The sequence below is a fragment of the Puma concolor genome, chromosome B2 (genome assembly GCF_028749965.1).
Source record: "Puma concolor isolate L17-30 chromosome B2, mPumCon1.1.hap2, whole genome shotgun sequence".
Lineage (NCBI taxonomy): Eukaryota > Metazoa > Chordata > Mammalia > Carnivora > Felidae > Puma > Puma concolor.
This window is the reverse complement of record NC_141671.1, coordinates 32,778,231-32,793,141: the sequence shown is the minus strand read 5'-3', so window position 1 is coordinate 32,793,141 and position 14,911 is coordinate 32,778,231. Positions and strand designations below refer to the sequence as shown.

The following is a 14,911-nucleotide window of genomic DNA, read 5'->3' as shown; positions in this document are numbered from 1 at the left end:
TATATAGACTCTGACCAGCAGTTTTGCCTCAATTTTTTCCCAAGCTCCAGTCCATCTTTTGAAATGTCAGACCAATTTTTCTAAAAGTTAAAATAATTGTGTCACTTCTCAGTTTTAATATCTCTGAAAGCCAGACCCTCTTTGTGGTCTCACATGGCTTGTGTGATCTGACCCTTGCTTGAATTTCTAGCTCATCTTGACACTCCCCCACACCCCACTACCAAACAGGGACACAATGACTAGCCTCTACAACACTCACATCCAACCAAAGGAAGGAGCTCTGAATGCCTTTGATCTCCACAGACTTGCCTACCCCTTGCCCTGGAATGCTTTTCTCTTCCCTCATGTTCTGCTGGTCAAATTGTCTTTCCTTTAAGATTCTTAGAAGGTCTTGATTATGTTCCATGTATTCCTCCATCCTCAAAAAGTTACTACTTTCAAAACACTTGGCCCATTCTTGATCCTACCACTAGACTTTAAGCTCTTTGAAGGCAGAAATACCCTTTATTTATCTTTGTATTTTTAGCACTGGGCCTAATACCAGCATTTATTAAATTTTTCATGTATTTCTCTTTTTAAAAAATGTTTATTTATTTGTGTGTGTGTGTGGGGGGGGGGGTGGAGAGACACTGGTGAGGGAGGGGCAGAGAGACAGGGAGAATGAGAATCCCAAGCAGGCTCCATGCTCAGTGCTGAGTGCTACAGGGGACCAGATCTCACCACCATGAGCTTGTGACCCGAGCTGAAATCAAGAGCCAAATGCTCAACTGACAGAATGAATTAGAGCTAATGCCCGAAGAATACCTCTCTGAGAAAAAGGAGGGAAGGCTGGAGGGAGGAGGAGGTGGGGTCTGAAGAGCCCTGGGGGTTTGCTTGAGAGAAGAGGAGCTTCTCCACCACAGCATTCTGCCAGGAGGTGGTGCTGCTCTGAAGAGCCCATTGCTTAGGTTTCTTGGCTGATAGCTTGATGCGAAAGAGGGATCCCCAGCAGGAGGCAGACATTCCTCCATTGTCCTCAGTCCAGTTACACACCCCACTCTGCCCTGGTGAAAACACCAAGTCTTCAGGAGGTTGCTGGAACCACGTCTCTCCCCAGCAACTGATGATGTTAAACCCTACGCTTCTGTGATTGGTTTGGCCAAATGACAAGGGCAACTGTGGAAGTAGCTGGCGGAACATGATCTGGGGAAGGAGTCTGGGACCTGGGTCATCTGGTTGGTAGCTCATAGCACACTGTGTGGTGTGAAGGTATGGATCATGAGCAGAGGCAGGGAGCTGCACTGCTAAGGTTTTTACACCTCCTGTGGCTGCTGCCCCACTCCTGGACCGCCCCTGAAGGTATGACAGTACCTCTCATTTACTTCAGTCCTGACGGGTTAGAGCCTAGGGAGCCACCCAGAGCATTTGAAGTCTTCTTTGCATTTGAAGCCCTGTGCTTTGTAAGTGGTGGGAAGTATTATGGAGTAATGGAAATGATCACAGAGTTGGGAAAGAGATCAACTGTGGATGGATGGATGGCAAACAATGTCAGGTGCTTTATATATTTCCACTTAAGACAATGTCTTGAAGCAGAGATTACAATATCCGTTTTACAGGTGAAAAAAATGAGACTCAGAGAGTTTAAGTAACTTGTTCAAATTCACACACTTGGAAAGTGGCAGAGCTGGGATTTGATTACTCACTGTTCTATTTAGGCATCTACTCTGCATTCTGTCATCAACTCACACTGTGATTATTGAAATTTTCTTAACTTTATTCATCCTTAGTTTCCTTCTCTGTAAAGGATGGGACAGAATGGAAGAATAATCTGGAAGATCCCTCTTACTCTAAATGTCTTTTATTCTAGGTATTAGGTACTGGGTAGAAAGTTTCCTGCTAGTGTGTGTGTGTGTGTGTGTGTGTGTGTGTGTGTGTGTGTGTCTAGGAATTCTAGCCGGGGGCCTCCAAGAACAGGGATTCTTTTTTGCAGCTCTCCAGTCCTCCAGTTCTGTCACACTGCAGGGGCTGGAGGGTTGAGGGAGGGGTGAGGACGTTTTCAGAGAGGTTTTGTGCTGATGAAGTGGCTGAAGAGAAGTCTGGAGATTGGTTTTTCGGTTTACCATGTTGTCTGGGGGTAGGATGGGGCAGTGTCATCTGTGGCTTGGGGAGGCCATGACCATTCCTTTACCCTCCCCTCGAAGACTAGAGAACCCATCTAGGCCCTTTACAAGTAAATATTGGTGGCTTTCTGTGAATTAGACGAAGGCATCTTTTTTTGAGAGGATGCATGCCTGTGCCAGGATGCATGGCTTGGTGACCAGAGTGCAGGCTAGATTTCAGCTTCCAATTACTTCCTTGGCCAGATGCCTCTGTGCAGTACACAAACACACAACTAACACTGTGACTCTGAATCTGTCATTTAATTAAACAAATTTTTAAAAATGCTTATTTATTTTTAATAGTGTGAGTGGGGGAGGGCAGAGAAAGAGGGAGACACAGCATTGGAAGCAGGCTCTGAGCGGTCAGCACAGAGCCCGACGTGGGGCTCAAACCCACAAACCATAAGATCATGACCTGAGCTGAAGTTGGAGGCTTAACCAACTGAGCCCCCAGGTGCCCCAAATGAATCTGTCACTTTAGAAAATACACCTATTTTATTTTTTACAACTTTAGACAGTTGTCGTTTTTATAGGCAAGGGAAGTTTTGGAGAGGTCCTGTAATTTCTTCTTTACCCCCATTGGGAGGGAGAGCCTTAATAAGAGACACAAGAAGGGGTTATACCCCAACCCTACCTCCTCCACCTAAGGCTTGCCTTGCTGTTTTCTAAGCTAAAGAGGAGGAGGAGACTCTCACCTCCCTGACTTTCTCTGTCTCCTTTGCAGCTCCTACCCCAGTGTGGCAGGATGAACTGCAAAACCACACGTTCCTGCATACGATGTACTGCCAGGACTGGAGTCCCAACATTGGACTCTCTGAAACCTATGATGGAGACCAGCTTTTCTCCTTCGACTTTTCCCAGAATACCCGAGTGCCTCGCCTGCCTGAATTTGCTGACTGGGCTCAGAAGCTTGGAGATACTTCTGCCATTTTCTTTGACAAAGCATTATGCCAGGCTATGATCCAGGAAATAGGGCCAAAACTTGAAGGGAAAATCCCTGTGTCTAGAGGTCAGGGGTGTCTCTGGGGGTGGGGGTAGGGGCTGCATTCTTAACCTCCTCAACATGTACAGTGAATTATTCCCTTTCACACCAGTTTGCCTATCCAATGCCTTCTGGATCTCCCCTTACCAACTATAGTCTGTACTCTGTTTTTGTTTTGGGGCAAAGGCATGTGCCTAGGACATAGTAGGGGGTCAAAACTATTGAACTTGATGAATGCAAGAGGGACCAATTGATGCTGAATATTAGAGCTTGTATTGCTATGCTCAGTAGGATGGAAGGGAAGAAAGAAAGTATCTGATGATGTGCCTGTGTTTCAACAAGAAGACAGCATGTGATTAGAAGCCTGTGTGAGGTCTAGACAGGAAGTGCCGCAGGAAATCAGGGTGGAGGGTCCCAGGGTGGCCTGGGTCTGGCTCTGCCTCTAAGTTCAGGTCTGGGTCTTACCTGGAAGAAGACCTCCTTCAGAGCCCCATCTCCTCCCTCACCTTTTCCCCCAAAGCCCGTCCCCTACTCTGTCTCTGCCCTCCCCTCTGTATGCCACTTCCCTTCCAAACTCAGGGGTACCATCTAAACTAGTTACTTCCTTCCCTCACACCTCAATCCTCCCACCAGGGTTACCTGTTGTTGAGGTGTTCACGCTGAAGCCCCTGGAGTTCGGAAAGCCCAACACGCTGGTCTGTTTTGTCAGTAATCTCTTCCCACCCACGTTGACGGTGAACTGGCAGCATCATTTGGACCCTGTGGAAGGAGTCAGGCCCACTTTTGTGTCAGCTGTGGATGGACTCAGCTTCCAGGCCTTTTCTTACTTAAACTTCACACCAGTACCCTCTGACCTTTACTCCTGCATGGTAACTCATGAGATTGACAGCTACAACGCAATTGCCTTTTGGGGTGAGAAACTTCTTCCTGGCAGCCTGGTTCCTTTTGGGGGCAAAAAATGATGGACCCGTGGGAGGGCCTTCTTTCTCCACTTGGATCTTGTTTAAATCCATTCTTACTCTGAGCAACCTCATCTTTTCATGCCTCGGTTCCTCCTTTTTCACCCCAGACGCCCAAGTAATTCCCCTGGGTGGGGGCCTCACCAATCAAGTCTCCAGGCTGACACACTCCCCTTTTCCCCTAGTGCCCCATAATGCGCTGCCCTCTGATCTTCTGGAGAATGTGCTGTGTGGTGTGGCCTTTGGCCTGGGTGTGCTGGGCATCATTGTTGGCTTAGTCCTCATCATCTACTTCCGAAAGCCTTGCTCAGGTGGTACGTCAGGGCATCTGGAGTGGGTGGGAGAGCCATGGGAGCCGCATACAGTGCTCTTGTGGGGACATGCCAGAGTCATCTTGTGGTTGGGTGGAGAGGCCTGTATCCGGCACCACGGACATGGGTCCCAGTTACACGCACACACACACACACAGTTACAAGTCACAGGCATGACTGAGTGGGAGAGGGGTGATATGGAGAGTTGTAGGAGGGGTGCTTGGAGATGACTTGGGGCCAAAGAGAGATCAACTTCTGTGGGATATGTGGCAGGCAGGGAGGGGCTTTTGGGAAAGCGGGGGGGGGGGTCCCCTGATGGCTTTCCTCCATCCTTCTCTCTCCTCAGATTGATTCTTCCTGACCAGAGTCTGGTGCCAACAGTGTCAACCATGCATGCGGGGGAAGCTCAGGCTTCCCACATCCTGCCCAGGATCTCTCCTCCTCAGAGCAGAAGTCCCTGGGATGCCCCTGAGGGACATGTGGGCATGTACAGGTTTCTCAGCTGGAAGCTCTGCTGTCCTGGGACTTGCACCCAGGGGAACCCAGAGTGGCTTTCCTGTCACGGCCACATTCCTTCCCACTTCAGGGCAATAAATCTTATTTCTTAATACTGAGTGGGTTGTCATTTCAAATTCAACATGCCTTAATGTAAACACAGCTTGCCCTCATTAGGGAGGGGAATGGGAAAACCTCTAACTCCTCAGCCAACTCCTGTTCCCGGGTCTCAGCACCGTACGATGGCTTTTACTTCTATCAGTTTGGGCGAAATGTGTGACAAATGAAGGCAGAGCTACTTTCTGATAATCTGCTCACAAAATAGTGGAGAAAGCTGACTGCGGATTTTTTTCTTTTTCATTTTACTGTTTATGAAAATGCTTATGGCTAGTATTGGCTGTCTTGAGAAATATGTAACTCCCTTCAACCTTCACCATAGCTGGGAAAACAGGAGCTCAGGAGTGGGAAAAATCAGCTTTTAAATGCTATTCTAACTTAGTCGTGTCAGTTCTGTGAAAACAGTATATTCAGGCTCCTGAAGTGAAGTATGAACAGCTAGCTTGGAAGGGCCCGCAACTCATGTGTCCCTCCAACGATTGTTCTTTGGCCTGAGTGGATCATCCGAGGAGAACTGTGGTAGTGCTGCCCTGAGCAGGTAGTGGGGGCGAGGGACACGTGACTACTGGTGGTAAATTCCTTTGCATATGCTTTCTTACTGTCGTAAGACTTTGCATCTTGCTTTCCTTAGAGTCTGGGAGTTGCTTTGGAGGACGGGGTGGCACGAAAGTCAAGAGTGAAATTACTTTGGTATTGGTGAGAGAGTCTCTTCTTCACATTGTACCAGCATCTAATCTAGGGGAAAATATCCAATTCCCAGGAGTTGGCACCTCCTCTAAATCATCTCGTTTCTTTCTTTTCTTTTTTCCTTTTTTTAAAACGTTTATTTATTTATTTTGAGAGAGTGTGTGTATGAGCAGGGGAGGGGCAGGGAGAGAGGGAGAGAGAGAGAATCTCAAGCAGGCTCAGTGCTGTCAGCGCAGAGCTTGACAAGGGGCTCGAAATCACAAACCGTGAGATCATGACCTGAGCTGAAATCAAGAGTTGGACGCTTAACTGACTGAGCCACCCAGGCGTCCCTAAACCATCTCATTTCTTTAAAAAATTTTTAAAAATGTTTATTTTATTTTTGAGAGAGAGAGAGAGAGAGAGAGAGAGAGAGAGAGAGAGAGAAACAGAGTGAGCAGAGGAGAGGCAGAGAGAGAGAGAGGGAGACACAGAATCTTAAGCAGGCTCCAAGCTCCCAGCACAGAGACCTACGTGGGGCTCAAACCCATGAACCATGAGATTGTGGCCTAAGCCGGAGTCAGATGCTCAACCAACTGAGCCACGCAGGTGCCCCTAAACCATCTCATTTCTTTTTTTTTTTAAGTTTTTTTTTTTTAACGTTTATTTATTTTTGAGACAGAGAGAGAGCATGAACGGGGGAGGGTCAGAGAGAGACAGAGCATGAACGGGGGAGGGTCAGAGAGAGGGAGACACAGAATCTGAAACAGGCTCCAGGCTCTGAGCTGTCAGCACAGAGCCCAACGCGGGGCTCAAACTCATGGACCGCGAGATCATGACCTGAGCCGAAGTCGGCCGCTTAACCGACTGAGCCACCAAGGCGCCCCTAAACCATCTCATTTCTAACAGCAGCATGCTTTCTGCTCAAGAGTATGCTCTCAGGAATCAGACTGCTGGGGATTCATTTGCGATTGTCAAAATTTTAGCTGTGGGCCCTTGGGTAGATTACTTAACCTTTCTGTGCCCTGATATTATTTTCTGTAAAAGGGTAATGAAAACAATGGTGTCCACCTTAACTGTGTTGTGAAGTTAATATCTGTAGAATGCAGTGTTTAGCACGTGGAAAAGTTACTCAATAATTGAGCAAGGATTTCCACAGGGGAACTCTGCAGCATCATTGACTTCTTTCTTTTTTCTGGAACTGACAGCCAAGTATTGTATTTTCTCCCTTTGAGATATTTCCCTTTTTCTTTTTCTTTTCTCTTTACCATTCTACATCTGTCTCTTATTACTTTGCAGTTCTTCCTGGTTTCTACTTTCCAACTATCCAGAAGTTTCTTGCCAGTCAAGTCTTCAAACTGCTTTCATTATGCTGTGTGACCTTAGACAAGTCACCTCCCCTCTCCGGACCTCAAATTCCTCATCTGTGAAGTGATGGGCTCGTGTTAGATGCTGTCTGATCAAACATTTTATGATACTCTCACTTGCAATCCTCGAGAAGCATTGAAGAGCCTCTCAGGTGTCCCCTTCCCAGCAGTAACCCTGTCCAGTTTCATGGCTCTTTCTTGACAGTATCATGTCACCTTAGGGCACTTGTCCAGGCTTTTCCTCTCACCGGAATACCTTCTTCATTCTGCTTCCTTGTTCCCATTTTAACCAACGCTATGGATCCAATCCATGTTCACTCCTTCTGTGAACCTATCCCTAATCCTGCAGGCTTTTTGTTTTGTTTTGTTTTAAAGTTTATGGGGCGCCTGGGTGGCGCAGTCGGTTAAGCGTCCAACTTCAGCCAGGTCACGATCTCGCGGTCCGTGAGTTCGAGCCCCGCGTCAGGCTCTGGGCTGATGGCTCAGAGCCTGGAGCCTGTTTCCGATTCTGTGTCTCCCTCTCTCTCTGCCCCTCCCCCGTTCATGCTCTGTCTCTCTCTGTCCCAAAAATAAATAAACATTGAAAAAAAATTTAAAGTTTATTTACTAATCTCCACACCCAGCGTGAGTCTTGAACTCAAGACCCCGGGATCAAGCTTCCGTCTCAGTCACATGCTCTTCCCACCGTGCCAGCCTGGCAACCCTCCTCCACCCTTAATTGATCTTCACTGAGCTTCTCTAAAACTTAACACACTTCACCACAGACTTTGCTCTCAAGGATACGCTGCCTTGTTTCATACGTTAATTTTTTTCACCCAACTAGTTTGTAATTTATATAATTCAGGGATTATAAACAGTTTATCCTTCCATCAATGTAGCAAGGTGGTTCTCATTTTCCTTTATCATCACTAACACTTGAAATTACGAGACTTTCAAATGTTGGCGATAGGGTGGATGTAAAGTGGTATTCCTTTTAATTTGCCTTTCTCGTGTTACTACTGAAGTTGGTCATCTTTTCATAGGTTTCTCTCTGTGAATTGCTGATTCATATCTTTTGTCTATTTTTAAAATTGCATTGTCTTCTTGTGAATTTGTGGGGATTTCTTATATAGTCTATGTAATAATTTTACGTCAGTGTAAATATTGCAATGCCTTCTTCTAGTTTGCTGCTCTTCAGTTAAATTCGTATATATTCTTTCCTTGAGTAGAATTATTTAATTTTGAGTCAGAACCCTCATGGTTTGTGTTTTGTGATCTTAAGAAATTCTTTCCAACCCCAAGGCAGTAAAGTTACAATTTTCACTGGAATATAAAGTGATAAAATGATACTCAGTTTTCTTGATTGGAATATTTTAGAAGTTTTTTGACCAATTTCAATATATAAAGTTTGAGGGATATAAAAGTTATAGGGACATAGTCAAATGTCTGCTAGCTACCTTTATTTAGTTACTAACTCACAAAATTAAAATAACATGTTTTATAGCATGATATATTAATGTAGGGATATTACTGTTTCCATTCACATTTTATTTATTTATTTATTTATTTATTTATTTATTTATTTATTTATTTAAATTTACATCCAAGTTGGTTAGCACATAGTGCAACAATGACTTCAGGAGTAGATTCCTTAATGCCCCTTACCCATTTAACCCATCCCCCCTCCCACAACCCCTCCAGTAACCCTCTGTTTGTTTTCCACATTTAAGAGTCTCTTCTGTTTTGTCCCCCTCCCTGTTTTTATATTATTTTTGCTTCCCTTCCCTTATGTTCATCTGTTTTGTCTCTTAAAGTCCTCATATGAGTGAAGTCATATGATACTTGTCTTTCTCTGACTAATTTCTTTTTTTTTTAAATTATTTTTTTAACGTTTATTTATTTTTTTATTTTTGAGACAGAGAGGGACAGAGCATGCATGGGGGAGGGTCAGAGAGAGAGGGAGACACAGAATCTGGAACAGACTCCAGGCTCTGAGCGGTCAGCACAGTCGGGCTTGAAATCATGGACCGCGAGATCATGACCTGAGCCGAAGTCGGATGCCCAGGCGCCCCTCTGACTGACTAGTTTCACTTAGCATAATACTCTCTAGGTCCATCCACGTAGTTGCAAATGGCAAGATTTCATTCTTTTTGATTGCCGAGTAATACTCCATTGTATATACATACCACATCATCTTTATCCATTCATCCATCGATGGACATTTGGGCTCTTTCCATACTTTGGCTATTGTTGATAGTGCTGCTGTAAACTTTGGGGTGCATGTGCCCCTTCGAAACAGCATACCTGTATCCCTTGGATAAATACCTAGTAGTGCAATTGCTGGGTCATAGGGTAGTTCTATTTTTAATTTTTTAGGGACCTCTGTACTGTTTTCCAGAGTGGCTGCACCAGTTTGCATTCCCACCAGCAGTGCAAAAGTGATCCTCTCTTTCTGCATCCTCGCCAACATCTGTTGTTGCCTGAGTTGTTAATGTTTCTGACAGGTGTGCGGTGGTATCTCAATGTGGTTTTGATTTGTATTTCCTTGATGATGAGTGATGTTGAGCATTTTTTCATGTGTCGGTTGGCCATCTGGATGTCTTCTTTGGAGAAGTGTTTATTCATGTTTTTTGCACATTTCTTCACTGGATTATTTGTTTTTTGGGTGTTGAGTTTGATAAGTTCTTTATACATTTTGGATACTAACCCTTTATCTAATGTGTCATTTGCAAATATCTTCTCCCATTCTGTCGGTTGCCTTTTAGTTTTGCTGATTGTTTCCTTCACTGTGCAGAAGCTTTTTATTTTGATGAGGTCCCAATAGTTCATTTTTGCTTTTGTTTCCCTTACTTCCAGAGATGTGTTGAGTAGAAAGTTGCTGCAGCCATCATTAACATTTTATGAAACAATTTTAAATTTATTTTTAATGTATTTTTTGATTATGTGAATGACTTCCAAATTCTTTTGTTTATTTTAAAAAATGATTTATTTAAACTAAAATAGACATCAAAAACATTTCATTAATTTCTTCCTCCAATCTCTCAACCACCAATCTGTTCTCTGTATCTATGAATACTTTTTTTTTATTTTTATGTTTTACTTTTTTAGATTCCACATATAAGAGAGATTATATGTTATCTTTCTTTCTCTGTCTGACTTATTTCACTTTGCATAATGCCCTTGGGATCTATTCATGTTGCCACAAATGGAAAGGTTTCCTTTTTTTTTAAATAGCTGAATAATATTAACATTTCATTGTACACACACACACACACACACATACACACACACACACCAACCACAATTTCTTTACCCATCCAGCCATTAATGGACACTTGGGTTGTTTCCATGCCTTGGCTATTGTAAACAATGCTGAATCAACATGGGGTGCATATATCTTTTTGAGTTAGTGTTTTCATTTTCTTTGGATAAATACTCAAAAGTGGAGTTGGTGGATCAAATGGTAGTTCTATTTTTAACTTTTTGAGCAACCTCCACACTGGTGGTGCACTGCTGGCAGGACAGTAAATTGGTGTAGCCACTATTGAAAACAGTATGGAGGCCCTTGTATTTATTGACATCATTTTGGGATAATGTATCTTCTCCAAACAGCTTTGAAAGAGTGGCCATAATTTGAAAACAAAAGAACCTAAGGACTTGTGTATAAAGTAATTCCCTTTTACCTGATGAGTAATTTTGGGTAGAAAAACTTGCCTTATATTTATCTGGCCATGTATGAATTTCACTATGCTTTCTTCTATTAGTGTTATTGTTTTCCTTTAACATTTATATCTTTACTGATCTGGAATTTTTCTATATGATGTGAATAAGGATGCAACTTTCTTTTCCTCCAAAGAGTAAATTGATCTTCTTAATATCATTCACTAAACATTCTATTTATTCCCGGGGATTTTATTCCAAGTTTCCCTATGTTCATGGATTTGTCTCTGAATTATTTGGTCCACTGGTTTGTCAGTTCCTGTGTCAGTATTATATTGTTTTAATTATTATGGCTTTTCATATGTCTTAATATTTTGCAGGGCTGTTTTCCATTTCTTTATAACTTCACCTCTCTAAAAACCCCATTTTGCTCTTCTTTACTAAAATTGTATAAGATGCTCATGGGTTTGATTTCCGTGTACTTTTAAAATCACTTTATCAAATTCTCCCCAAATCCTGCTATGATTTGGTTAGGACAGCATTTAGGTTAGTGATATGGGGAGAAATTGTCTTCTTCGTTAAATTAGGATGCCCCATCTGTGAATATGTCTTTTCATTTTCTGAGGTGTTCATATGGATTTTAATAAAGTTTTCCCTTTTATCCATAAAGTTCTTATACTTTTTAATGGTAACTGTTACACATTACAGTTTTTATCGCTATTATAAACGGTTAGCAATGTTCAATTATTTTCTAACTGATTAGGAGGAGTATAGGATTTAGAATCATAAATCCTCCGTTCAAGTCATGGTTTTGGGTAAATCTGGACAGTCACCAGCCTCCCTCTGCCTCCATTTTCTCATTGTTAAGATGGAGATAGTAACATTTTTCAGGAGCTGTGGTGACAAATGATGTAGAATATCTCCTAGCTGTTCAAGTAATTTGGCTGCAGGATGAAAAGATGATGGGCTAGGTACAGCAACAGTAACCCCAAGGTTAGGGTCTGGAGCAGTGAATTTAAGGTAGAAGATGGAGTAGGAGGGCAGAGGTGAGGTGGGGCTGGGTAGAGGCGAGGTTGGACAGACTGGGAAGTAATATTAGCAATCCTGGCAGGGTGCAGGTGTGTGTAGTTTTGAGAAGACGTTGAAAGACGTCACAAATGTGGTCTCATGCTATTGGTTTTCTATTGCAAATGATTGGTGGGTTGCGCAATTTTTGAGTTTATAAAATTGAGGCTTGAGTTAAAACATCTGTCCAGAAGAGGAACCTGAGAGCTTACAGGGAGCAACATAAGGAAGTACCAAGATGTGATTTATTATTATGGTCATACTCTTAGGAACAGCGTGAGACCACATTTGTGACTTCCTTCAGTGTGTGATGCCAGTGATGTTATTGTGGTCTGTTTTTGTTTTAGCCAGGTCGGGCTCCAGATAGACCCCCGACAGCACCTCATAACATTACCAAGCTTGTGGAGTTATATGCCAGGACTGTGGTGCCAACTGCCTTGCTCTTCTGAACATGACTCCAGCCCAGTATTCAGTGCTCACCTCCAGGGGTCCTCAGATGGGGAGGACTCCCTGTCCACCATGCCCTCAATGATTTCTCTTTTCTCTTTGAAGTACAATGGCCTTATTGCTTACTTGATTTAACATAAATTCTTCTCTTTACAGATGTTTGTTCTCCCTCCCCAACTGACCTAAAATCAAATGACATGGGGGCTGAATCCTTATCTTCTAGCTGGGCATTGCCTGTAATAGTCTGCACGGAAACGCTGTGGTCAGTCTACTTGTGGTGTATGGTGGCCAGCCTAGAGGGAGAGGCAGTGTGGAAGGAGAGGACTTGTGCTCCGGGCTTGGGCAGTGGCAGTAAAAAAAGGGACAGCATGTGGGTATGTGGCTGTGGCTCCCTCACTCCTTCAGTCCTGGTGCTACAGAAATAGTTATACAATCACAGTGGACAGGGCACTTGAAATGTTCTTTTGGGTTGATGGGAGGTGGGGGACACAGCTCTGTCTGTGTAAAATTAGGAGGGGAGGGGAACGAAGAAGCCTCTTCGCTGAGCACAGGTCTCTGGGTTTTCTGTCCTGCTTTAGTCTAAAAAACACCTTCAGTCTTCTCATTAATAGAGAAGTGAAATCTTCTGCATTTCCTGCTGCTGCCTCACGGGGGGTTTCACATCTCCTTTGGCTGCCAGAGTACAGACCCAGACACGAGAGGGAACTCCGTGGGGCGGGGGGCTCAGCACGCTGGCGGCCACCACCCCTGCACAGGCACGTGACCACACCGCCACCGTTCCTGTGCCCAGGCAGGCTTTGGGTAGACATTGAAGAGGATCCCAAGCCCTGGTGCCTACAAGGTTAGGCTCACTTCCTGTGTGTGTGTGTGTGTATGTGTGTGTGTGTGTATGTGGCGGAGAGTTTACAGTTTTGAAACTGTCAAAAGAGAAAGCAAAGAGGGGCACCTGTGTGGCTTAGTCCTTTAAGTGTCCGACTTTGGTTCAGGTCCTGATTTCATGGTCCGTGAGTTCAAGCCCCTTGTTGGGCTCTGTGCTGACAGCTCAGAGCCTGAAGGCTCATTCAGATTCTGTCTCTCCTTCGCTCTTTGCCCCTCCCCCCTCATGCTCTGTCTCTGTCTCAAAAATAAATAAACATTAAAAAAAATTAAAAAAAAGAAAGCAAGGAGACACAGGCTCTAAGAACAGAAGGAATTCTGAGAACAGGGAAGCTAAGACTTGGATGGATGGATTGGTTCTTCCCTTTATCTTTTTTTCAACAGAGGCTGCCACTAGCTACCTTTCTGTGGGTCATCTCAGCCCCAGGATGTAGTGAGGGTGCGGACAGGCTCGTGTGTGCACGTGTGCACCTGTGTCTGTGTTTGTGTATATGATGTGTGTGTGTGTGTGTGTGTGTGTACCTCTAGACCTTGGGTGTGAATATTTGGATCTGTTTTCAAAACTGTAAAATGAGGACACTTAACAGGTCTTTTAAGATTATATGAGATACCATGGAAAGGGCCTACCTAGTATAGTATCTGTTTCAAAGCAGAAGATCAACAAATTTTGGACTCACTGCCCGATTTTCTGCCCATTCCAGCTCACCTGATGGCCCATTAGAGGAGGTAAAGTATAGAAGCATCTTATAATCAGGGTGGGGTTGAGAGTAAGGGTGGCTGGGAAACATGGGCAGAACTTCAATTAATCTCAACTCATTACATGAAACAAGTCTTTTGTTTCTAATATTCATCTTTGTCTTCACTTTTGGCACATGCTTCTTTTTTCTTTGCAAATATCGATAGATAAGTGTGGTGTCCAGGGGCTGTCTCTTAATCCTCTCTCATTTAGCTCATTACTAAATCAAGTCCAAGAGCTTGCAGAAACTCAGAGGTGAAGAGACACAGCCCTGAAGCCTGATGGGGAGCAGAGAGAAGCTAATTTAGGGTTTTAAATTGTGATGGAAAAAGCCACCAATTGCATAGTTCACAGTGGGATAGGAGCACGAATTGAAATTTAAAATCTGTCTTTTCCTGGGGAAGAAGAGGAGAGAAGCTTTATTATATTTTTCTAGTGGCTTCATAATGCAGGGACCTGCTTGGGGACAGGTAGGACCAGAGGGAGAAAAATACATGAGAAGTTGCATTTGGGGGAGGCAGGTGAGCTTTGGGAACTGGTCCACCACCAGCTGTTTATCAAGGGTTAAGGGGAGTTGTCCTGCAGTCTGCCCAGAGATGACTCAGAGTGGTGGAGGAGAGGATTTCCTGGCTCCAAAAAGCAGAAAAGATGAGAGGAAGCTTTGCTGGCTAGAACAAAAGAAGCAATGGAATCCCAGGGAGGGATTTTCCAGGCTCTGTCTCTGACCTCTAAGGTGGAACTGTCTTGGTTTGATGCCAGATAACGCTGCACTCTTCCTGTGCCTCCTTCATCACAGCAGCCACTTGCTCTAGAAGGGCCTTCCATCATCCCATCTCCATCTCCAAATGACGGGACAGACTGAGGGTTTGTAACATCTTTCTAAGTAACCTCCCTCTAAGGGACATGAGAAGTTATCTAGTGCCAGTCTTTTGGAAGGATTTTGAAAGGAAACTGTTAAACCAATGGGCACTCCAGGCTACATATGTTTTGGGAATATTGGGATTATTCTCTCCACTGATTTGGGGAAATCTACCTACAGACTGGTCTTTCCCACCGGCAAAGAGTTAAAAGATGGAGTGGTTTAAAGCCTAGGGCAGGATAAGATTTACCTGG

At 44.0% G+C, this 14,911-nt stretch overlaps 1 protein-coding gene across 1 annotated transcript; it reads left to right on the top strand.

The window, feature by feature from the left end:
* The first annotated feature begins 1,179 nt into the window (after window positions 1–1,179).
* On the top strand, window positions 1,180–5,004 carry LOC112862094 (HLA class II histocompatibility antigen, DM alpha chain). Its single transcript, XM_025925327.2, has 5 exons — window positions 1,180–1,338; window positions 2,863–3,147; window positions 3,754–4,032; window positions 4,265–4,393; window positions 4,737–5,004. The coding sequence occupies exons 1-5, from the start codon at window positions 1,251–1,253 to the stop codon at window positions 4,739–4,741; spliced, it is 786 nt and encodes a 261-aa protein (XP_025781112.1). The 5' UTR covers window positions 1,180–1,250; the 3' UTR covers window positions 4,742–5,004.
* Window positions 5,005–14,911: the final 9,907 nt, after the last annotated feature.

Coding starts and splice junctions, on each gene's coding strand:
- LOC112862094 (XM_025925327.2), top strand. CDS start 1,251: ATGGATCATGAGCAGAGGCAGGGAGCTGCACTGCTAAGGTTTTTACAC. Junction 3,148..3,753: donor GAAAATCCCTGTGTCTAGAG/GTCAGGGGTGTC, acceptor TCCTCCCACCAG/GGTTACCTGTTGTTGAGGTG. Junction 4,033..4,264: donor CAACGCAATTGCCTTTTGGG/GTGAGAAACTTC, acceptor CTTTTCCCCTAG/TGCCCCATAATGCGCTGCCC.